Raw genomic sequence first — 26,035 nt, forward strand, 5'->3', positions numbered from 1 at the left:
TAACAGTATTTAGGTCATATTAAAATGGACTAATTACTGCCATGAAAACTTTCTGGACCACAGAAATAAGGATGTTCCGGGGGTGCTACAGTTGCTTACCAGCCTGCAATATGGAGGACTGTGTTTCAGCACTGTGAATAATGCCGAAAGTGCATTTTTAAGTTATTAATGGCAAGAAACAGTAAGATAACTATATTTGGAATGTAAGTGTGGCTTTGATCTTGCTAAGGAATTGGTCGCCGGCTACAGCATTAAATCTGGATAACTAACTAGAAATAGTAATGCTGATAGCGCTAGTCACAGTGCATAAGCTCCACTTATTGCTATAAGTAAGACTGGATGGCTTCACTATTGCGGCACGAAGATTGAGGTTTGTGATCCAGGACCGTATTATTAAACAAAATAGGCCAGGATTAGCAGGGCAGGTCATAGAATTGATGGCCTACCCGGAAGACAATGCCTATGTATAGTAAAGTATGGTTTTGTTATACAGTAAGAAAAATAAGGCTATCAGAGGCAAGGAATTGGCGTTTAATCAGCTATAAGATACTGTACCATAGAGTGTAACTCAGACCATTTCGCGGTGGCTGAAATATGGGATATGATAGGCGGGAGTGGACAATAACATATTTAATTCTCACCCCACCAGGGCTGCAGCTACATCTGCAGCAAAACGCCTTGATGTATCCATGGACCAAATCCTCAGGATTGCAGGATGGTTGTTGGAGAATACGTTTCAGAAATGTTAACAAACCAGTTAGCAGCATGGGAACGGTTTTTCGGGGAACAATTTTAAGTTCTGTACGATAATTTATCCCTGAAGAATACAGGGTTATGATTTGAATTAATTCGATATTATTTATCATTTCCATTAAATAATTGGTATGAATGCTTTGAATATAATTAACAATTTCTCTCTAACTACCAAGGCAGCTGTGAAGCATGGACTCGTTTTCCACGGCATGAGGTCACAGAGCTTTGAAATCTTTCATGGAGTCCCTCACGTGACTCCGAAGTAAAATAGTAAGATTAAACGAGAACTTACCAGTTTGAAGTTTGATCTGTATTTTATGAGGAGGAACGTTGAGGGAATACATGCCCTCCGCTCCCACCCTCATAGGGTCAAATCTTAAGCTGGTATCTCTTTGATAATCTTGCTATTTTAGGTCAATATAGGGTATCTGTGACCTCACACCGCTGCTTTGAAGGATGACACGCATGCGTCGTAGCGGGTTTCTTTCATGTATTCCCTCAACGTTCCTCCTCATAAAATACAGATCAAACTTCAAACTGGTAAGTTCTCGTTTAATCTTACTATTCTAAACCTAGAAGGTGTCCAGAAAAAGGTTGAAATTTTTATACGCAAAAATGAAAACATTTTGTGTGGAAAACAATTGGCCAGGATAATACATTTAAAATAAATTGGGTCTCGTCACTCTCCATTAGTCTAGAGTCAAGAGTGTTTTATTGTCATATGTCCCAGATAGAACAATTACATTCTTACTTGCAGCAGAACAACAAAATATGAAACATACTGTAGCACTCTATAATCAATATAATAAACTAGAAAAAAAGTGCAGTTTTTAAAATACTGGAGTATAAATATATACACAAAATACTGGAGTAACTCAGCGGGACAGTCAGCATCTCTTGAGCCATGCAGTACTCCACTAGTCACTGCCTGCCATTCAGAAAGGGACCCGTTAATCCCTATTCTTTGTTTCCTGTCTGCCAACCAATTTTCTATCCATGTCAGCACTCTACCCCCAATACCATGTGCCCTAATTTTGCCCACTAATCTCCTATGTGGGACCTTTTCGAATGCTTTCTGAAAGTTCGGGTACGTTACATACACTGGCTCTCCCTTATCCATTTTACTAGTTACATCCTCAAAAAATTCCAAAAGATTAGTTAAGCATGATTTCCCCTTCGTAAATCCATGCTGACTCTGACCCATCCTGCTGCTGCTATCCAAATGTGCCGCTATTTAATCTTTTGTGATTGACTCCAGCATCTTCTCCACCACCGTTGTCAGGCTAACTGGTCTATAATTCCCTGTTTTCTCTCTCTCGCCTTTCTTAAAAAGTGGGGTAACATTAGCTACCTTCCAATCCACAGGAACTGATCCTGAATCTATAGAACATTGGAAAATGATCACCAATGCGTCCACAATTTCTAGAGCCACTTCCTTAAGTACCCTGGGATGCAGAACATCAGGCCCTAGAGATTTATCAGCCTTCAGTTCCATCAGTTTACCCAACACCATATCCTGTGTAATGTGGATTTCCTTCAGTTCCTCCGTCACCCCAGATCCTCTGGCCACTAGTACATCAGGAAGATTGTTTGTGTCCTCCTTAGTGAAGACGGATCCAAAGTACCTGTTCAACTCATCTGCCATTTCCTTGTTCCCCATAATCAATTCACCTTTTTCAGTCTTCAAGGGTCCAACTTTGGTCTTAACTACTTTTTTCCTCTTCACATACCAAAATAAGCTTATGCTATCCTCCTTTATATGCTTTGCTAGCTTGCCTTCGTACCTCATCTTTTCTCCCTGTATTGCCTTTATAGTTATCTTCAGTTGCTCTTTAAACGTTACCCACTCCTCTGGCTTCCCACTCATCTTTGCAATGTTGTACTTCTTTTCCTTTCTTTTTATACTGTCCCTGACGTCCCTTGTCAGCCATGGTCGCTCCTTACTCCCATTGGAATCTTTCTTCCTCTTTGAAATGAACTGATCCTGCACCTTCTGTATTATTCCCAGAAATACCTGCCATTGTTGTTCCACTGTCATCCCTGCTACGGTATCTTTCCAGTCAACTTTGGCCAGTTCCTCCCTCATGGCTCCATAGTCCCCTTTGTTCAACTGTAATACTGATACCTCTGATTTACCCTTCTCCCTCTCAAGCAAACCTGCCTGCCAGAATGTTGGTCCCCCTCCAGTTAAGGTGTAATCCGTTCCTTTTGTACAGGTTACCCCTACCCCAGAAGAGACCCCACTGGTCTATAAAGCTAAATCCTTGCTCCCTGCACCAGCCCCCCAGCCACACATTCAGATCCCCTATCCCCCTATCTTCTTCAGACTGACAGTCACTGGAAAGGGACACGAGAGATGTTTACGTTCTCACCCAACAAACAGCTAACAATGGCATGTTTCCTTTATCATCCTTACTTTTTTGCGTATCTTTCATTCATTGTTCTATATCTCTCTACATCATTGTCTATATCTCTCGTTTCTCTTTCCCGTGACTTTCAGTCTGAAGAAGGGTCTCGACCCGAAACATTACACATTTCTTCTCTCCAGAGATGCTGCCTGTCCCGCTTATATATATATGACTATATATATATGACTATATATATATTAATCATCTAGCAGCCATTGGCACATCATATACTTATTAAAAGTCTGATTTTGTACATGTATATATGTATATATGTGTGTGTATATATGTGGTTGTCTTTATATCTTCGCAAAAAGACCACGCGGTAACGATTACATTTTTACATATTCCAATTGACATATTTCACCTCGAGGCTGGGACACCTTATCTGAACATTTTATGCTTTATTTTCCAACTTATTCTTGACTCATTACTGATTAAAAGTCTAAAAAAGTCAAAAAACTTTGAAATTAAAACCACCAGCTTCAACTGATGACGTCACAATGGCTCAGCTGGCAGTGATCATCTTCACTGAAGATTTCATCCTATATTTGACACGTTATTCACGATTAAAGCTTTAAAAATACCAACTTTCACAAGAATTTTACATATTCTGATTCAATTTTTCACTAGGCAGAGATCACTTTCACTGAACATTTTATGCTTTATTTCTCAACATTACTGATTAAAGTTTAAAAAAATCAAAATACCTTGAATTTCAAACCGACCAACTTCAACTGATGATGTCACAATGGCTCAACTGGCAGGGGGAGGACGAATTGCTATTGCGACACGCAGGGCAAGTGCGATTGGAATTTTTTTGAAAGAGCACTGCTGAGGGAGGCAAGGGGAGTGCTGGAATCTTACATTCGGGAATGGCTTGAGTTGGAGGACCACGCCTCCCGTGGGGGCTATGGGTAGGGAATAGGTGCGTTGGGGGAGCAGACCCAACGTGTCTGCACTTGGTCTAGTAGGCGTTTAAAGATGAAAATCATAAAGTTCACATTGTCCTACACTTCCAGAAGCTTTGCAATGCTGTTAACTTGCTGGACGACTTGACACTAAAGCACACACATCAGGGTGGAAGCTCACTTGTCATTTGCCTCTAAACATATCAGATAAAACTGGATTGTATCCGTTCAGCTGTACATGGATATTAAATGGTAATATTAATCATATTCAAGCATCACATTAATAATCCATTAACACTTACTATTCTGTGGAATTCTCTGCCACAGAAGGTAGTTGAGGCCAGTTCATTGGCTATATTTAAGAGGGAGTTAGATGTGGCCCTTGTGGCTAAAGGGATCAGGGGGTGTGGATATAAGGCAGGGATGGGATACTGAGTTGGATGATCAGCCATGATCATATTGAATGGCGTTCCAGGCTTGAAGGGCCGAATGGCCTACTCCTGCACATTTTTTCTATGTTTCTATGTTTCTATTCATTATATTGGAGGGAATCTCATTCCTTTAAATTTTAATCATGATTGGAGGTTTTACAAAACTAATGTGCATGGTTTCTTTCTTTTGTTTTACATCTTTTAATTGCATATGGGCAACATCTAGTGCCATTTGCCATTGGCAACAAATCCAACGGAGAATCGACTTTTAATTTATTTTAAAGTTCTATTTAATATATTTATCAATGTCACTTGATTTGACTAATGCTTAACAGTTAGTTTAATTTTGAGTTTAAACAAGCTGACTTATTTCGCCCTTTTTAGTTTGACCAATAATGATCTCTCAACTGGAAGTTGGGAAGAGCTGGTTTCTGTACTCACGACAAACCAAATGTTGCAAGAGTTGGATGTCGGCAGCAACAGAATGGGTAAAGCAGGGCTGCGAATACTGTCTACGGCACTGAAAGATTCACGATGCAGGTTACAAAAACTGGGGTATGTCCTCATTTTGAGAGAACATCATAAGTTTCAATTATTAATATGTGGCAACTTTACTATCTGAATGTACCGTGTGCAAGCACCATGTACTCAATCACATGAGTACAACGAGAAAGACAAATTGGAGACGGACTAAGAATATAATTAGATAGGCCCATTGCTGGCCCCATTATTCATTGATTGCCAATCTCAGAAGGACATTTTTTATTCGTTCAAAAGATGTGGGCTTCTGAGGCTGAGCCAGAATTTAATTATCCATCCCTAAATACCCCAGAGAAGTGATGGTGGGCACCACTTGGACTGCTGTGGTTCAAGCAGGCAGCCCACCACCTCTTCTCTGGTGTATTTAGGGAGAGAGCACCAGGATTTTGACACAGTGACAGTGAAGGAACAGCAATATATTTGCAAGTCAGGGCAGTGCGTGACTAGATGGGCAACTTCCAGGTGGTGTCTCCATGCTCTTACTTTAGTTTAGTTTAGTTTAGAGATATAGTGCAAAAACAGGTAATTTGGCCCACCGAGTTCACGCCTACCAGCGATCCCTACATGTTAACACCATCCTAAATACACTAGCGACAATTTATGTTTATACCAAGCCAATCAACCTACACATCTGTACACCTTTGGAGTGTGGGAGGAAACTGAAGATCTCGGAGAAAACCCACGCTGTCAAGGGGAGAACGTACAAACTGTGCACAGACAGCACACATAGTCGGGACTGAACCCAGGTCTCTGTCGCTGCTAGCGCTGTAAGGCAGCAACTCTACCGCTGTGCCACTGTACCACCCCCCTTTTGCTGCACTTGTCCTTCTAGTTGGTAGAGTTGTAGATTTGGAAGGTGCTGACTAGGAATCTTGGTTAATTAGTGTGATGCATGAAAGTAAGCATGCAGGTACAGCAGGCAGTGAAGAAAGCGAATGGCATGTTGGCCTTTATCATAAGAGGAATCGAAATAGGAGCAAAAAGGTCCTTCTGCAGTTGTACAGAGTCCTAGTGAGACCACACCTGGAGTTTTGTGTGCAATTTTGGTCCCCTAATTTGAGGAAGGACATTCTTGCTATTGAGGGAGTGCAGTGTAGGTTTACAAGGTTAATTCCCGGGATGGCGGGACTCATATGCTGAGAGAATGAAGCAGCTGGGCTTGTTCACTCTGGAGTTTAGAAGGATAAGAGGGGATCTCATTGAAACTGAAAAGATTGTTAAGGGCTTGGACACGCTAGAGGCAGGAAACATGTTCCCAATGTTGGGGGAGTCCAGAACCAGGGGCCACAATTTAAGAATAAGGAATAAGCCATTTAGAACGGAGATGCGGAAACACTTTTTCTCACAGAGAGTGGTGAGTCTGTGGAATTCTCTGCTGCAGAGGGCGTTGGAGGCAGGTTCTCTGGATGCTTTCAAGAGAGAGCTAGATAGGGCTCTTAAAAATAGCGGACAGGGGAGAAGGCAAGAACGGGGTACTGATTGGGGATGATCAGCCATGACCACATTGAATGGCGGTGCTGGCTGGAAGGGTCAAATGGCCTACTCCTGCACCTATTGTCTATTCCTGCCGATAGTACAAATTGCTGTTACTCAGTTTGCGTCAGCGATGGAGTGAATAAATGGTTGTGCATGAGGTGCCCATGAAACGAGCTGATGTGTTCTATATGGTGCTAAGCTTGTTGAGTATTGTTGAAGGTGCACTCATTCAGGCAAGTGCAGTGTATTTTATCACACTCCTGAGCCTTGGAGATGGTAGACAGGATCGGAGAGTTAGGAGGTGAGCCATTCACCAGAGGATTCACAGCCTCCAACCTGTACTTGAAGCCACATTGCCATAGTCACAGAGTTAAAGAGTGATACAGTGTGGAAACAGACCCTTCAGCCTAACTTGCCTACACAATCACAATCACAATAATACTTTATTAGCCAAGTATGTTTTGCAACATATGAGGAATTTCATTTGCCAAGTCAGTCATATAAATAAAAAGCACCAGAACACACAAAATACATTTTAACATAAACATTCCTCACTGTGATGGAAGGCAAAAAAAAGTTCATATCTCTTTCCTTCTTTGTCCTCTAAACTTCCGTTGACGGGACGATCTTGACTCCTGTAGCCAGAGTTCAGGCCCTCCGCATTGGGGCGTTCAGCTCCTGCATCGGGGGGGAGGGGGGATGTCAGCTCCACCGGGCCGGCAATCGCAACCCGCATCGGGGCTGGTTGAGCTTCTACATTGGGGCTGGTCGGGGCTGGTCGAGCCTCTGCCTCTGCCAACATGTCCAGCAACATTGTGTATATGAATACTCCAGTGCAGACTCTGGTATGGATATCAGGAATTCCTGATGCTACTTAGATATATTACTCTCTTAAAATGAGAAGGAATCCTACCTGGCAGGTAAAGAATATCGTAGTGCCGGGAACATGGTACTTAAACGTGCAAGCAAGTTCCCACAAACAGCAGTGCAATTATGACCAGCCAATCTGTTTTCAGCAATGTTGCATGAATGATAAATATTAGCCAGTACAAAACTTGCCTACTCTTCATCATGAGGCACTTTGTTTATGTTCCACAAGAGACAGAATGAAAATGTACATGGAATGTACATTTCCATTCCCTCAATGTTGTGTTAAAAAGTGAAACTGGACTTTTGTGCTCAAACCTCTGGAATAGAAGTTGTTTCTTCGAAACCATCGACTCAGGCAAAACTGTTAGTGACTGAGACAAATGTGAGGAAAGATATTCCTGTAGCACACTTCACTTCAGCTTGATGCCATGTGTGTACAGTTATTTGTACAGCTTCTGTACTATTCATTACTATTTTCCCCTCATTTACAACCATTGCACTCATCAGCAACACTTTTCTAACTTGACTTTCACATGGGAATATCTCGCTAGTCTATTGCTGAAACTTTCCTTTCTCTCGTGAATGATATATAAATGCATTTGGTAAGACAGGGGCTAAATTGTGACAGCATGTTTTGTACATTGGTGATTGAATCTTACAAATTTGATTGAGTTTTTGGAAGAATTAATTCAAATTATTGATGAGGGCAAGGCTGTAGACGTTGTCTATATGGACTTCAACAAGGCCTTTGATAAGGCTCTGCATGGTAGGCTGCTCTGGAAGGTTACAGGATCTAGGGAGAGCTAGCTGACTGAATAAAAATAGGCTTCATGGAAGGAAGCAGAAGGTGGTGGCGCAAGGGCGTTTTCGGACGTAATTAAAAATTTACAAAAGGCTTTAAGTGTTTAAGAAGGAACTGCAGATGCTGGAAAATTGAAGGTACACAAAAATTCTGGAGAAACTCAACGGGTGCAGCAGCATCTATGGAGTGAAGGAGATAGGCAACGTTTCGGGCCGAAACCATTCTTCAGACGGTTTAGATTTACAAAAGGCTCTTGATCAAGTAGGAAAGTGGGCTGAGGAATGGCTGATGGAGTTGAATCCAAATAGGAGTGAGGTGGCGTGCTTTGGGCAGGACCTAGTAGAGCCATGTTACCAGAATTTGGCAGTTCAGAATTTCAAGGTATAGTTTGCTTAGTATTATTGTACTTCCATCTTAGTGTGACAGAGTATATTAACTATTTGAAAGGATTAAAAAAAATGTCATCAATTAATATTTGTTTCCTAATACATTTGCGTGCTTAGGCTGAATAATTCTTCGACATTTGATTTTGGAATGATGGGCTCTTACTTGGAGGAAACTGGAGTGGAAGTGCTTTGTGATGTGCTGAGAAGCCCCAACTGCACCTTGACATGTTTGGAGTAAGTAGGAAATATAGTTAATTTGTTGACAACTTAAACTTACTAATTGCCATCAAAAAATGTTTCAATGGGAGGCCTGTTACTCAGACATCAAGTTTATGCCCATATTATTGTTCGCAATTATATTTGAACAATTTCACATTGAAGCTTGATTGAACAACTGGCCTTTATTTAACGTGTTAAATAATTCTTAATTTCATGGAAGAATTTCCTTTATTGTCTGAAGGTTTGTAGAATTGAGGGCAAATTTTAATATTTGTGGATACTGTGGAACATGCTTAAAGTAATTTCAATTAACTCAATTTTTCTTTCAGGTATCAAATTGTCAAAATTATCTGCAGTAAGATATGGAGGACTAGATATTGTTGTTATATATGTCTTGTAGTTCAAGCAAACGGCAAATGTTACGGTTTGCTGCTGCCCAGTGGAACTGTGCACAATTGCATCTGTGCCCATCAGAAGTTTCTCTGGTAACCACATGAAACAAATGCAGATTAAAACAAATCGCTTTTATAAATTAAGTATCAGTACGTGAGTGGAATATCACTTCTTAAAACTGCCCAAAAACTGTGACTAGGCAATGGGCCCAGTAACACAGGAAACAGATATGCTGAAGATAGACACAAAATGCTGGAGTAACTCAACGGGTCAACCGCATCGCAGTAGAAAAGGGAAAGGTGATGTTTCGGGCCATGAACCAGTATCTGCCGTTCCTCCCTAAACAGACGTGCTGCCTCCCAATGAACCAGGTTGATGGATTAGTTAGCCATTGTAAATTGTCTTTAGTGTGCGTGCAGATGAGTAGGAAACTCTGGGGAAGGTTGATGGGAAAGCGGAGAGAGAGCAAGAGGACGTGAGATTAGATCTCTCTACATCATTGTCTATATCTCTCGTTTCCCTTTCCCCAAGACGCGAAATGTCAGGCATTCCTTCTCTGCAGAGATGCTGGCTGGCCCACTGAGTTACTCCAGCTTTTTATGTCTACCTGAGATTAGTAAATGGGTGCTCAATTGTTGGCACAGGCTTGGTGGGTGTAAGGACTCATTTCTGGGCTGCATGACTCTATGACTTCATCAGTGTTATTTCAATGATGTTTCACTTGCAATATTCAAATCTCTGACTGTGTGCTTTAGTGTGAACGTGAATCAAAACTACGATACTTAGGCAAGTGTAAATCTGTGTGATACTTTGAAGAATTAGCTTGTACAGGGTATGAATATTGTACAGAAACATAATGTTCTTATTTTTGTTTAGATTAGAGACGTAGTTTAGAGATACAGCGTGGAAACAGGTCCCTCGGCCCAACATGTGCACGCTGACCATCGATCACCTGTTCACACTAGTTCTATGTTATGTCACTTTTGCACGCTACACTCTAGGGGCAATTTACAGAACGCAATTAACTACAAACCTGCACGTCTTTGGGCTGTGAGAAGAAACGGCAGCACCCGGAGGTCACGGGGAGAACTTGCAAACCCCGCGCAGACAGCACTGGAAGTCATGGTCGAACGACTCTGGCGCTGTGAGGCAGCAACTCTGCTGCTGCGGCACTGTGCCGCTGTAATCGCTGAAAATATGACCATAACTGGGCTTACGTTTGAGATTCCCAAATCAGGTGACAGAAGAGCAGCAAAGGAGGCAATAAAGATCTGGCTGATTTAAATAAGAAATCCTTGAGGTGCTCTGGCATTCCATTCAATGTCTGAAATGAAGTTTCTTAATGTTAAGTCTGAATTCTACATTGAATTCTGCAATTTTAGGAGACCCACCCCACAAACCTTCTCCTACCCCTTTTCTCCCCCACACCTCCCTCCCTCTCTTCCTTCCACCTTCCCATCTATTTCTCCCCTCCACACGTCTCCCTCCCCTACCCCTTTCATCCCCCTGATTCCCAATCCGCAACTCTTCAAAAGGTTCTCACACCTTCTGTTCTTATCTCTTGCCTTTGTGCCAACCATCTGCCTGTCAAACCCCACCTCACCTGTGCCTACCTATTACTTGCTTCACTCTGTCCTGCCTCTCCCCTTTTCCAGCTTCATCAACTTAAATTTGACAAGATGTTTTTTATGGATCTCCTACGCGTTCTTCAATCCGTGGGGAACTTGATCTGGAAAGTGCAAAGGTGCACAGTACAGATCCTGATCCATCTTCTCCCTGCAAACAGAACTTAAAAATGTCTTGTCTTATTAAACGGGGATGAAATTTGTTTGATTCGAGGGCAAAATAGTTAAACGTAGCACCTCCTTCTAAGAGCAGAATAATGCCATTTGGCCCATCGAGTCTACTCTGCTATTTAATCATGGCTGATCTATCTGATCCTCTCAACCCCATTCTCCTGCCTCCTCCCCGTAACCGCTGACACCCATACTAATCAAAAGATCTCCACCTTAAAATATCCATTGATTTGGCCTCCATAGCCGTCTGTGGAATCTTGGTTTCTGTCTGAATGCATTTTTCTATCTGTATTTCTGACAATCTATGCCCACAATTCTTTTCAGAAAGAATGAATTGCTGCTCTTGTTCATCGTCCAGATCAAGAGCTTTGTTGGCTGCTTTGAAACTTGATTCTATTGTTTTCATAAATGTGATGGAGGTTTCAACATGAATGCTGGTAACATGCTATCACGTAAGAGTCTGTCCCACTCACACAATTTTACGCGATTTTTTACGGCGTCTAGCTGGCACCCGTCATAGTTGCAGCAAGTCGCCAACATTTTTCAACAATTTTCAATTTTAGCATCCTAACATTGAAAAATTAATAACATATATTTATACCACCCTCTTAGACAGCGAGGTACCATCTATGGAATTATATAGATACACATGGGAAAATGAATTAGGTCAACCTATAACAAAAGATATTTGGGACGAAAGTCTACAACATATACATCAATGCTCGTTAAATGCCAGACATGCTTTAATACAATTTAGTCTTACACAGATTACATTACTCCAAAATAAAACTAAATAGAGTCTTCCCACATATTTCTCCTATTTGTGATAAATGTCTGCACCTAGAGGCCAATTTAACACATACTTTTGCAAATTGTACAAAAATTAAAAATTTCTGGATTGATATTTTTGGAATAATTTCTGAAGTTGTTAATACTAAATTGGATCCAGACTCAAAACTAATAATCCTTGGAATATCAGAACAAAGTTTAACACTCACAACAAGCCAAAGAAACTTCCTCGACTACAGTATAATAACTGGGAAAAAATTTATATTAAAATTTATAACCCCCACAATTAAAATGTGGGTTGTGGAAATGTCAGAGACCCTACATGTGGAAAGAATTAGACTTGTCTTAATGGACAAACAAGAACTTTTTGTTAAAATATGGTCTCCATTCATTAATTATTTGAAGGGGTAGATTGGCCCGGCACGGAAACCCAAATGAAGCTTGAACTCAGGATTAGATGAAAAGTTATACTTTATAATCTACGAACCTATCTCCAATGACATATTATTAGTAATTAATTCCATTTTTTTTCCATTTTTGACATTTGTAATTCTTTTTTTTTCTCTCTCTTTCTATCTATATAAAAAAAAACTAGAAGCAGAATCATTCCACAATTGAGCATTTTAATAATGTATGATTGATGTACATGATTTTTTTTTTTACTATAATATGTAACTACACTTTGCCATAATATGTTTGCTTCTAATAAAAATATTTAAAAAAAAAAAATGTTTTTCAACATGTTGAAAATCCAGCGGTGACCAGAAAAAGGTACGACTCTTTGGGCCACTACTCACGACCATACATGTCATTGGGTGACGCCTGTATGGTCATGAGTAAATCGCGTAAGTGGGGCGGGCCCTTAAGTAACATTATCATTTGATCAGCTCCATATGCACAAGTACATTTTGTGGATCAAAATAGCTTCTGGATTGTTACCAGGATTATTTTAACCTTTGCTCCTTTTCAGTTTGGACATTACTTCTCTTGCTTGCAAATTTTAAAATTAAATTTCTTTCTAATCTAAAGGTTGGCCAGCAATAACTTGACACAGAAAAACTACAAAGAGCTGACTTCTGCCATGAGAGTCAATCGCACACTGACCCATCTGGATCTCAGTTCAAATGTTATTCAAGATACAGGCATGAATGTATTGTCAATGGCATTGATGGACCCAAGCTGCTCAATACAATCATTGCGGTAAGTAAAGATTTAGAAAGCATTAACAATCAGTGTGATTTTGGTTATTACTTACAGTGATTGAAGGAATTTTGATGCAATTCTATACATCAGTCTGAAGCAGGGTCTCGACCCGAATCGTCACCTATTCCTTCTCTCCAGAGATGCTGCCTGTCCCGCTGAGTTACTCCAGCATTGTACATCTATCCTATATATTGATACTTTAGTGTTGAATATTGTGGAATTTTGTTAACTGCAGATCCAGGAGATGGGGTTCAATGATTAAGTGCACATAAGAAAAATTGATACAACCATATTGTGCAATTCTAGAAGTCTAGCACGCTTCACAATGAGGTAGAACATCAATGAGCCACAGCTGGAGAGATTGAGGGTTCAGTCTTAACGGCGCAAAAGTGCAGACACCAAGTGATTTGAGAAGAAAAGGGTTTTTTCGAGATGTTGATGGGATAACTGAGGGAAATACTGGCATTGTTACAATAAAGGGTGAGGTGGCAACAAAATAGTAAAGTCAGGCCAAAAAAGCCGACTGGTAACTGGTGTCAAGCACAGAATGGATTGGGAAACCTCTCAGTGAAACCATTTCTCTGATACCTCTGTGCTTGATTAATGCCTGTGAAATTGTGTACACCCACCAGAACAACGAGCTGCCTGACCTTACTTAAAACTAGGTGAAAGTTGTTTTCTCCTCAGAGCAAGATGATAACTTAAGGCTGGAGGGAATTTCAAAATTAAGGTGAGCAAAGTTAGCAGGAATTTGAAATGAGACGGCAAACTCACGTTTACTAAGTTGCAAACTGATAGATATTTGGAATGACCACAAGTTAGTGTAGTGTACTGGCATGTGCATTATGGCCAAGTTAGAGATAATGAAAGGCCAGCAAGTATAATAGCAATAAAATTGTGAATGTGGTTTCAGGGATAAGCAACACTGCACAGTCTGTGGCAATTGATAGGACGTAGGAATCGGATGAACAGCAATATTAGGATTGTATAGTGATAGAATGTATTGTTACGTTGCTTGCCAATTGACAGGGTGTATTGTGGTGGGTAGGGTGTGCAGTAATGGACAGAATGTACAAAAGTAGATTGTATGATGATGAATGAGATGAAGAAACAGGGTGTACAGCAATGGATTGGGAGCAGTCATGACTGATGGGTGGTGGATATGGTTTAGAATGGTGCTGGGATAGGTCACAGGGAAATATGCACACCACTGGATTTTGTGAAGCATAATGCATAGGCATAGACTAGACAGAGTGTAAATATTTTGGATTAAGCAGTAGGAATAGAATGGATAGTGATAGATAGACTATAGGATCAGATGCATAGAAATAGATGTGCAGGGTGTAGAGATGGGGAGAGGTGTCGGGATAATGAAAGATGAGGGGGGACCTCATTGAAACTTAACATATAGTGAAAGGCCAGGATAGAGTGGACGTGGAGAGAATGTTTCCACTAGTGGGAGAGTTTAGGACCAGAGGTCATAGCCTTAGTTCCATTTGGAAAGAGATGAGGAGGAATTTCTTTAGTTAGAGGGTGGTGAATCTGTGGAATTCGGCGGTGGAGGCCAAGTCAATGGATATTTCAAGGCACAGGTTGACAAAATCTTGATTAGTAAAGGGTGTGAGGAATCATGGGGAGAAAGCAGGAAAATGGTGTTGAGAGGGAAAGATAGATCAGCCATGATTGAATGGCAGAGTAGACAACATAGAAACATAGAAAATAGGTGCAGGAGGAGGCCATTTGGCCCTTTGTGCCAGCACCGCCATTCATTGTGATCATGGCTGATCATCCCCAATCAATAACCCGTGCCTGCCTTCTCCCCATATCCCTTGATTCCACTAGCCCCGAGAGCTCTATCTAACTCTCTCTTAAATCCATCCAATGATTTAGCCTCCACTGCCCTCTGTGGGAGGGAATTACACAAACTCACAACTCTCTGGGTGAAAAAGTTTTTTCTCACAGTCTTAAATGACCTCCCCTTTATTCTAAGACTGTGGCCTCTGGTTCTGGACCCGCCCAACATTGGGAACATTTTTCTTGCATCTACCTTGTCCAGTCCTTTTACAATTTTATATGTTTCTATAAGATGCCCCCTCAGTCTTCTAAACTCCAGTGAATATAAGCCTAGTCTTTTCAATCTTTCCTCATATGACAGTCCCACCATCCCAGGGATCAATCTCGTGAACCTACACTGCACTGCCTCAAATCACAAGGATGTCTTTCCTCAAATTAGGAGACCAAAACTGTACACAGTACTCCAGATGTGGTGTTACCAGAGCCCTATACACCTGCAGAAGAACCTCTTTTCTCCTATACTGAAAGCCTCTTGTTATGAAAGAGGGGCTGAATGGCCTAATTCTGTTCCTATCACTTATGAACTTATGATAATGTGTTCAGCATTGCCATACAATGGCAATGGTGATGGATAGGGTACCTGTTTGAAACATGTTTCTGATTGACATTAGTATCACAATTTGGCATGGTCAGGTTCTGACTGAATGACTGCTCAAACCGAGTTGCAGGAAAAAGATATGGGAGCAATCATAGAAGGTGCCTTTAGTCTCTTAACTAAAATAAAATAACTATTTATTTAATTTAAATAAAATGGATTTAAATTAATTTTATATTAACATAGATTAATATTTGATCTATATTTATCTATTTTAAATATATAGATTTAAAAATCTATAAATTTAAATTAGTTATAATATATTAGTAATATTGCATGGATAAAGTTTGTTCAATATTGGGATATACTTCTGACATTTATTTCTTGTAGATTTAGTGATACAAAACTGACACCTACTTGTTGTGAGAAACTTGCCAATGTGTTAATCACAAACCAGACACTGAGAGAGCTGGATCTAAGCATGAATGCACTGGGGGATTCAGGCGTCCAGGCATTGTCTATCGCTTTGAAAAACCCACGTTGCCAACTGGAAACTCTAGGGTATGTACCTATCAAAATACTTATTTCTACAGTTACAATCATCAGCGGAAGCCAAATATATACCTGTGAATAGAATGCCTTGTTAGCTTTGTAGCTGTGACCTGCTGTCTGCATAACCAGGGTGGGTTTTAGTGCTTCTTCCAAACTCCCAGTTGCCTCCACATTACCCAATTATAGTTTAGCTAATTCAAAATCACATTCATTTGCAAAAGCTCGTTGAGTGATATGATCTTGATTCTTCCACTCTACCTACAGTGATATTTACCATGTGGATAGGCTCAGGGTCATTGGAAGGCCACCACAACTCATAAAGTTGGCAGTGATTATTACTATTAGAAGTACATATCAGATATGTACACAACTGGCTGTGGACACAGCCCCAGACCATCAGACAAACCAACCTCCTTTCCATTGACTCTTTATACTTCATGTTGCCTTGGCAAGGCCAGCAAGGATGAGTCACCCTGGCCACTCCCTCTTCTCCCCACTCCTATCGGGCAAAACGTTTAGAAGTTTGAAAACGCACACCTCCAGATTCAGGGACAGTTTCTTCCCTGCTGTTATCAGGCAACTGGATTATCCTACTGCAACCAGGGAGCAGTCCTGAATTACTATGTACCTCATTGGTGACCCTGGGACTATCCTTGATCTGACTTTGCTGACTTTACCTTGCACTAAATGTTATTCCCTTATCATGTACCTATACACTGTAAATGGCTCGATTGTATTGTCTTTCCACTGACTGGATAGCACGCAACAAAAGCTTTTCACTGTACCCCTGTACATGTGACAATAAACTAAACTTAAACTAGACTATTTATGCTGAGGTCACCTAGAAATTGTACTTGCTGCACTCCATAAAATGCATATACAAATTATTTAGCATATGTTTGGACATACAGTACGTTCCTATCTCTGGATGAAGTTCTGCAAATAGGATAATGGACATTTCTCAGCACAATTGACTTACCCCATACATGTATGCAACAATATCATTAATCTACATGAATTGAAATTGGTGGAAAAATATGCATCTACAATGTATTTTTAATTCACAGTAACGCAGAGCAAATCCTGCTCCAGTTCAACAGCAACACTTAAATTAAAGTGTTATTGGTAAGAGGGTAGATGATAATATGTAATATGTTAGTTCCTCATTTTATCATTCATTAAGTCAGGCTTTCTCAGTTTGATGGCCTGCCTTTACTCTCATCGCCATCCTTTATTTCATCATCCTTGTAAAAGAAGCCTGTACTCCCAATATTTTGTCCACCCATTATGACAAATGCCCAGATTTCCTCATTTCCTAGTCAAGTAAACTATTTGCCTTCAAAGACATGATTCACAAAAGCATAAAATCATAGAAAATTTACAAAGCAGGAGGTCGTCATCGATCCTGAGTTAAACAACTAAGCCACCCAGCCTAAACCCAAACTCCGACGTGATGCCTGTATCCGTGCAGGTCTTGGCTATTCCAATTCAAACTTAAACACTTTAAAATGTAATGTAGAGTTCTCCTCCTACTGCCCCTTCAGTTAGGTGAGTTATAGACTTCTTTCACTCTCTGGGTTAAAACATTGTTTGATATTTCCCTTTTAATCTTTCAACCAATTAGTTTAATACAATGCTCGCTGGTTTTTGATCTCCCTGTTAAGGGAAATATTTACCCAACTTCTCTCCTTTTAATATTATGCACCACAATTAAGTCTTCCTTCAGGCTTCGCTGTTCCAATGAAAACAACCTTAGCTTCTCTAATGTTTCCTCAGAACTACAATTTTCCAGTCTTTGCAAGATCCTTGTAAATCTCTTCTGTTTTCACCAGTGCAGCCATTGTTTCCTTTAATGTGTTGATCAGTAATCAAGCTAAGGTCCATCACCTTTAAAGATCTAACATTACTTTTTTGCCGTTATATACTTGGGCTTGGGCATAAAAGTGCCTTATGCCGAAGATAGGCACAAAATGCTGGAGTAACAGCAGGACAAGCCGCACCTCTTTAGAGAAGGAATGGGTGATGTTTCGGGACGAGATCCTTCTTCTGACTGAGAGTCAGGGGAGAGGGAGACTAGAAATATGGAAGGGTAAGGTGTGAAAATGACCCATTCCTTCTCTGCAGTGATGCTGCCTGTCCCGCTGAGTTACTCTAGCATTTTGTGTCTATCTTCGAAGTAAACTAACATCTGCAGTTCCTTCTTACACAGTCCCCTGTGCATTTTTTTTTACCAATTAGAGATCAGAAACAGATAGCATCGCCTGTTAAACAGACAACTGTTAAATAGACCAGATGAGGGCGCCAGAGACATATATTAGATGAGGTTTGAAATGACATCGTTTATTGCACTTAATACACTTGTATGAAATTACCTTTGAATGAAAGAGGCTATTCAATTCAAAATAAATGAGTTAATGTTTCCAATGAAATAGTGGACATTCGATGAATGTTATTACAAAATTATAGTACTGTGTGTGCTTTCAACCTCCTTTCAGAATAGTGGTTTTGGTCTCTCTTTCCCTGTAGGCTGACCACCTTATTACCAAGAATGTACGTGTTCCTTGGGGCATAACCGTAGCATGCAGTAGGAACAGTAGGATGCTTTCATGAACTAAACAGATAATATGGCAAAGATCTCTCTGGGTTTTATCTCAGTGTGAATAGGATAGCTGTGCAATAGAATTACAAGTAGATGCCTATAATTTTCTAGACGGCTTTAATTGATGTCCCCAGCACACTCATATGAGATGGACCGGATCTTAATAAATATACTTAAAATACTGCACAGGGAAATTATTAGAACCAAGTGCCATTTTTGTTAGCTTGAACACTCCTTCCTCAGCTTTATAAATTCAGGTAGCAGAAATGAGTCACTTGTCACAATATGGAAAGAAACATTCACTTCCTCAATTCAAATTACTATAAAGTTAAAAAGAAAAAAAAATCTCAAATTGTTTCATCATGTTTTGATAAATGAATCTGTCATTTAATGGAGGATCTTCAGGAGGCCATATCTTGAATGTACCGTTGTATTCTGTGAGGCCTTATCAGTTCGTGTCAACCCATTTTACCAGGGGTGCAAGATAAAAAGACTAAACAGTGGAAGATAGCATCAGCAGAAATGAGACTCTCGTTGAAAGGAACCTGCTGTACAGAACCTCAGTATCAAGCAGGCTTACCTTGCTCTTCATAAAGAGAAGATCAATTTTATTCAGTTGGTAAAAAATTCATAGCCCCAATAGAGGTGCAAAAATAAACATGTGAAAGTGTGGGGATTCAGTCATGTAACGATTATGTTAGAGAAGTTTGATTATGTTGTGGTATTTGGTTATTATAAGAGAAGCTGTATTGTTCCCACTCTGAGTTTGGTATATTTTCAGAATGGCATGAGATGATGAAATTAAGAATTAAGGCAAAACCAGAGAAATAAATCCAGAGAGTCAAGAGTATTTAATTGTCATATTTTTTAACAATGGAACAATGACATTCTTACTTGCTGCAATTTAACAAACACAATCGTCACAAATAAAATATATTGAGAAAATAAAAATGCAATAAATTAATAACTATAATACTATGTAGTCATAACATTGCATAAACTGAAGGTTGTATTGCAACCAAAGACACAATCCACAGAAGGTCCATGTTGGTGAGGTTAGTGTTGTGTAAAGCTAAGAGCCTGATCTAAATCTAAATCTGATGATTCTGGGAAGAAGTTATTCTTTAATCTGGTGGTCACGGATTTCAAGCTCCTGTATCTTATTCCTGATGGCAGGAGCAAAATGAGAGTGTGACCAGGGTTGCGAGGGTCTTTGATAATATTAGCTGACTTACTGAGGCAGCATCTCCTGCAGATCCCTTCGATGGTGAGGATGGTGGGGGGACTGCTGTGAGCGATGGGGGTGAACAAAGGAGGGCCTAGTGTGGGATACATTGTAACTTTGTAACTCTGTCGGCGCCCTTTATGCAGCGTCTCTTTGCATACCTTGGGTATGCAAAACAAAGTATTTCATTGTGACTCATCACATATGACAATAAAAGCATTATTTCATTCATTCATTCATTCATTCATTCATCATTCATTCATTCATCATGCATTCATGCATTCATGCATGCATTCATTCATTCATTCATCATTCATTCATTCATTCAAGCATTCATTCATTCAAACAAGCATTCATTCATTTAATGGACCACTCTCTGTAATTTCTTCATTCCTCAGCATTCCAGCTGCTGAACCAATCCATGATCAACCATAGGCTTCATTATAGTCACTCATAACAAATCACATCAACAAAGCACTTTCTTGCCTTTACATGTATCCTAATATATAATTCAATCACATTTTCTTTCTGTTCTTGATCCCTTTAGGTTGAAGCAGACATCTCTCACAGATGGATGCTGCAACAAGCTTATGGCAGCACTTTGCACAACCCAAACAATAGCTTGCCTAGATTTAAGTGAAAACTCATTTACAGATTGTTCCATACGGAGTATCAGCAGCTTGATTCTTACCTGTGGCACCTTGGTGGATCTCGGGTGAGTTTAAAATCTATTAATTATATACATGTGCACTGTACTGCTTGCCAAGCAGTTTATTAAAGAAGAGCAAAATGGAGTGCAGGGCAGCCGACCATTGATCACCTATTTACACTATGTCTACGTTATCCCACTTTCCCATCCGCTCTCGTTACACTAATTTTACCGCAGCCGATTACCCTCCAAACCCGCATGTTTTTGGGATGCGGGTGGAAACTGGAGCACCTGGATGAAACACACGGTCACTGGGAAAAAAAAGCAAAATCCTGATGGTGAGAGGTTAAGACGGTATAAATAGCACTGGGTCTCTGGCAGCATCTCTACCAGTTGTGCTACTGTGCCGTAGGAAGGGAATTTAAGCATTAGTTGTATTTTTGCAAAATGCAATGTTACTTTTTTTAACAAAGGAAAATTAAAAAATAATAATGCTAATTATCGAACCGAGAATTTCAAATGCAGCGTGTCAGATCTTTTCATAAGTTCATGTCATGTGATAGGAGCAGATTTAGGCCATTCGGCCCATCAAGTCTACTCCACCATTCAATCGTGGCTGATCTATCTGTCCCTCCTAATCCCATTCTCCTGCCTTCTCCCCATAACCCCTGACACCCACACTAATCAAGAATCTATCTATCTCTGCTTTAAAAATAGCCATTGACTTGGCCTCTAAAGCCTTCTGTGGTAGAATTCCACAGAGTCACCACCCTCTGACTAAAGAAATTCCTTCTCATCCCCCTCGCAAAGGAACGTCCTTTAATTCTGAAGCTATGACCTCTAGTCCTAGACTCTTCCACTAGTGGAAACATCCTCTCCACATCCATTCTATCCAAGCCTTTCACTTTTCGGTATGATTCAATTAGGTCCTCCGTCATTCTTCTAAACTGCAGCGAGTACAGTGCTGACAAATGGTCATCATAAGTTAACCCACTCATTCCTGGGATTATTCTTCTAAACCACCTCTGGACCCTTTCCAGGGCCAGCACATCCTTCCTCAGATATGGCTCCCAAAGTTGCTCGCAATACTTCAAATACGGCCTGACCCGCACCTTATAGAGCCTCAACATTACATCCCTGTTTTTGTATTCTAGCCCTCTTGAAATAAATGCTAGCATTGCATTTGCCTTCTTTCCTACCGATTCGACTTACAGATTTACTTTTTGGGAATCTTGCACCAGCACTCATCCAAATCATTAATATACAACGTGAAGGGCAGTGGCCCTAGCACCGACCCCTGCGGAACTCCACTAGTCACTGGTAGGTAGCTTGAAAAACCCCTCTTTATTGCCACTCTTTGACTTCTGCCATCCAGCCAATCTGCTATCCATGCTAGTATCTGCCCTTTGATACCATGGGCTCTCATCTTCCTTAGTAGCCTCACACGTGGCATCTTATCAAAAGCTTTTTGAACCCTCTCATCATCAGGTAGCACCATTTACATTGCCTGTGTGTGCCTTAAAATGGAAAGGCCACGTGGATTTGGTGTTTGAAGTAACGGGTGATTTATTAAAACTGCTGTGCACCAAGAAGCCAGTCAAAGCTGACCTATCAAGTGTGACTTTGGTACATTTTTTATATTCTCAGGTGAAAAGATTACTCAGAAACTTGATTAACAATAAAACAAGGTTTTAATTACAGAATGAAACTCAGAAAAACTTAATTAGGTGATAAAACAGAATGAGATGATTATCCACGTCTAAACTCATTACCCGCTAGAACTCCTCTCGACCATGAAGGAGACTCACCAGAGACCACTAGCGAACATGTGGCGACCATGTAGCGATCATGAGACGAGTGCAGCATCTCCTGCACTTGCCTAAAAAGTCGCCTAGGTGGGACAGGCCCTTTATAGATCTCGAAATTCCATCACAGAGCTCTGCAGAAAGCAGTGAGGTACAGCTGCAAATCTGCTTAATTCAAATGTTATGCCCATTTTGGGGTGTTTTGCTACCCATAGGGAAAGCTCTGCAGTGTTTTGGGTGATACTTTTGCTTGGACTCACAGATTTTACAGGCACGAATCACCCCAGAGACATTGACAATTGAACCGTAAACATGCTTGTTTTCATTCTGTGCAAGAAAGAACTGCAGATGCTGGTTTACGCCGAAGATAGACACAGATAAAGCGTTTTGACCCGAAACGTCACCTAGTCCTTTTCTCCAGAGATGCTGCCTGACCCGCTGAGTTACTTTTATTTTCATTCTCACTGATTTAAAAACTGACAGTTCTTATTTACTCACCATTAAATTCTCCCAGGCCGTTTCCTCTAAAAATGTGCAATTGAAAGGAATGGTACGCAAAGTCAATTGAAAGGAGTTTCTCCAGCTTTTCTGTGTACGCAAACTGTGATCTCTTGTGATTTCAAACACAGATTCACACAAATGACTGAGCTGATGTATCCATGGAGGCCGTGGTATTGTTTAGTTTTAACTTCTAAGACCAGGTTCATTCTGGGCAGCAGCCACCGATCCCTCCAGCATCTGGGAGGTTAACCAACTCCGTACTCATACAGAGGTCAATTTAACTACCTTTCATCCCGTTATGGGAGCATGTAGAGAAGGCACAGGGATTTGTGTTTGTTGGAGGTTGTCCAAACTGCAGGGCTGCAGAGCCTGCTCCCATGCACTGCTAGTCCACCTGGCGAAATACCTTGCTGTAGCTCGGGTGGTCTCCATGTCCTTCCTGCAGGCATTGTTCTTCATCAATCTGGCCAGATTTTTCTGACCTCTGGGAATGATCTCCCATCCTCCCCCTGTCATACAACATCTATTTATTAAATGGCTACACCTCTTTGTGGCTGGCCGAGTGCTGCCTGTAATTTGCCATGACCCTTGAAGGGCTGACTGTTGAGGAGTCATGAGGCGAGAAGCTGAGAACCTGCAATCGATCGAAAGGTCATGCACCCCAAATTGACCCGGTGGGGAAACATGACAATGCTTCTCTGAAAATGTATTACTGATGATCGTGATCTTTGTTGAGATTTCATACACAGCGTTGAGACCATCCATAATGATTTTAATAGCTAATGACTATGCTGTAGATGTGGAACATAATGTAGAACGTAGCAAAAAAAGGTATAGATGCAATTTTGCTACATTCTTCCAAAATGTACAGCTCTTCAGTATCTCACTCTTTGGTATAGGTTGGAGCAAAACCAGTTCACAACAAATGGACAGACGATGATAAAGCAGCTGAACATGAAGAAACCAAATGTTAAGATTGTTCTAGAAAGTGTAAAAAAATGTTGAGGAACATTTTTTCAGCTATGATGTTTTGGTATCCTTTGTAATTGATTCAATAATTCCTTTGCTCATAAGAACATGATGGGGAGTGATCCATATTTGCTCACGAGCGCTGAATACATTTGGCTGGAAATGAGGCCAAGCAGTGACTGCTGGATTCCTTCAGCAGTTTGTTTTTTGCTCATGCCTTGTATAGTATGAGGTAGAAGAATTAAGCTAACATCTCTGTGATTTTATGCTCTATTACATACTGGTGCCCCCTCATTTTATGATTTGTTTATCATTTGCTAGGTCTTTGTTTAGTTTAGTTTAGAGATACAGCACAGAAATAGGCCCTTCAGCCCACTGAGTCGGCACCGACCAGTGATCCCCACACATTAACACTATTCTACACACATTAGGGACAATTTTACATTTATACCAAGCCAATAAACCTACAAACCTGTTCGTCTTTGGAGTATGGGAGGAAACCGAAGATCTCGGAGAAACCCCAAGCGGGTCACAGGGAGAACATACAAACTCCGTACAAAAATGCACCCATAGTCAGGATCGAACCTTGGTCTCTGGCGCTGTAACTCCACTGTTGCACCACCGAGCCACCCGTGTCTTCTATAATATAATTCATAATATAATACTTTTTATAATATAATGCTATTTTACACATTCACATTAGCAGCCGGAGAATAATTCCTCTCCATGTTGAGTATATAATTGTATGCTGGGGACACAAGAGACTGCAAATGCTGACATCTTCATCAAAAAACAAATTGTTGGAGGAACTCCTGCATCTATTTTCTATTTTCTATGTTTTCTATGAACTCAGCAGGTCAGGTGTCAACTGTGGATGGAAATGGAGCATGACATTTCGGTTGAGGACATTTCCATAGACCGATGAAAGGTTCTGACCCAAAATGTCATCTGTCCATTTCCCTCCGTAGATGTTGCCTGATCTGCTGAGTTCCTCCAGCAATTTGTTTTATACTTATGCCTTATATAATATTAGGTAGAAGAATTAAGCTGATATCTCTGCGATTTTATGTTATGTTGCATACTGGTGTCACCTCACTTAAATAATTTGTTTATTATTTGCTAGATTTTCTATAATATAATTCATTAGAATTTTATTTATATTTAACATATAAATGTACCTTGATGTTAATGAAAGCAAATGATCCTTGAAATTCATTCTTGCAGCCATTCAGGAGTGGCAGAGGGGCATGAATTGTTTGGATCACAGTCTTGGAAATTGGGAAAAGTTTAATCTTAGGAAATTTTATGAAACAAGAATACAAACAGCCATATTTTGAGGGTAATGTCTTCTTCTGACAAGCAGCAACCTTTGACCTGGAAATAAATCTGGGACAGTGCCTGTGTCATTCACTGTGCTTGCGATCAAAAATGAGTTGGAAGTTAAGGGATCGGTATCATTTTTCCTTCACAAAAACATGCCATTTTGCTGATGGGGACCACAAAGGGTGGTTGGTGCATCCTGACAACCTCGTAACAACCTACAACAAAGGCAAAAACAGGATTTTATGGTTCTGATATGTTTTGCCTATTGGGCGAGGATTTGGAGTTAATTCTCCTCAAACAGAGAGGAACAGTTATCACTCTGATACAGTAGTGAACAGTGAACCATGAGGAATCACTATTGTTACCTGTTGTACTTTGTATTTATTCTATGACTTGGAAATTTGTGACCTCCATGCGGTGTAGGTGCCAGTCTTTGTTTGGGCTCCTGGAGAGGTGTAGGTATCACTTATGTTCCTTCTAAATTAGGTTGACGCACTCTAGGTTTTACCCGATGACCCCCTCTGTGTATAACGTGTGATTTATTAAAATTGATTGAAAGATTCAGCATGAAAACAGGCTGTTTGAGTCCATGCCCATCATCCAACATCCATCTGTACATTTGCATCCACTCCCTAAACACCAGGGGCAATTTACAAAGGCCTCTTAACTTACTGACCTGCATGTTTTTAGGATGCAATGAAAACTGAAGCACCCGGAGGAAACCCATGGGGTCATAGGGAGAACGTGCAAACTCCACACAGATAGCACCCGGGGTTAGGATCAATTCTGGGCCTCTGGTATTGTGAGGCAGCAGCTGTCCTTTCACATCCACTTTGTTTTTCTACCTTCTCTAATATAAAAAAAAATTCCCTTTCTACTTACCAAAATCTTTTTCAGAACTCATTATTTCGTTGTTCACATGCATTTTCCCTGAAAAAAGTAAGAAGTTGCTTGGTAGAATGGAAGAATAAGCAAGTCCTTTTATCAATGCCCTAGTAGTGTTCTTCATAATTATTTCAATTTGAATTTATCATAATCATGCCATAGCT

General features: G+C 40.5%; 1 protein-coding gene across 3 annotated transcripts in view; it reads left to right on the forward strand.

Annotated features, from left to right (window-relative positions):
• Nucleotides 1-26,035, forward strand: part of LOC129703225 (NACHT, LRR and PYD domains-containing protein 3-like) — a 51,529-nt gene that overhangs the window by 25,234 nt on the left and 260 nt on the right. For all 3 annotated transcript variants that reach the window (XM_055645453.1, XM_055645452.1, XM_055645454.1), the window contains 6 exons: nucleotides 4,885-5,055; nucleotides 8,692-8,808; nucleotides 12,801-12,971; nucleotides 15,754-15,924; nucleotides 20,287-20,454; nucleotides 23,594-26,035. The exon at nucleotides 23,594-26,035 is cut by the window's right edge and continues 260 nt beyond it. In XM_055645453.1, the coding sequence (XP_055501428.1) occupies nucleotides 4,885-5,055; nucleotides 8,692-8,808; nucleotides 12,801-12,971; nucleotides 15,754-15,924; nucleotides 20,287-20,454; nucleotides 23,594-23,699 (904 nt within the window). In that variant the 3' untranslated portion in view covers nucleotides 23,700-26,035. The remainder of the gene's footprint in view (nucleotides 1-4,884; nucleotides 5,056-8,691; nucleotides 8,809-12,800; nucleotides 12,972-15,753; nucleotides 15,925-20,286; nucleotides 20,455-23,593) is intronic.

The sequence above is a fragment of the Leucoraja erinacea genome, chromosome 14 (genome assembly GCF_028641065.1).
Source record: "Leucoraja erinacea ecotype New England chromosome 14, Leri_hhj_1, whole genome shotgun sequence".
Lineage (NCBI taxonomy): Eukaryota > Metazoa > Chordata > Chondrichthyes > Rajiformes > Rajidae > Leucoraja > Leucoraja erinaceus.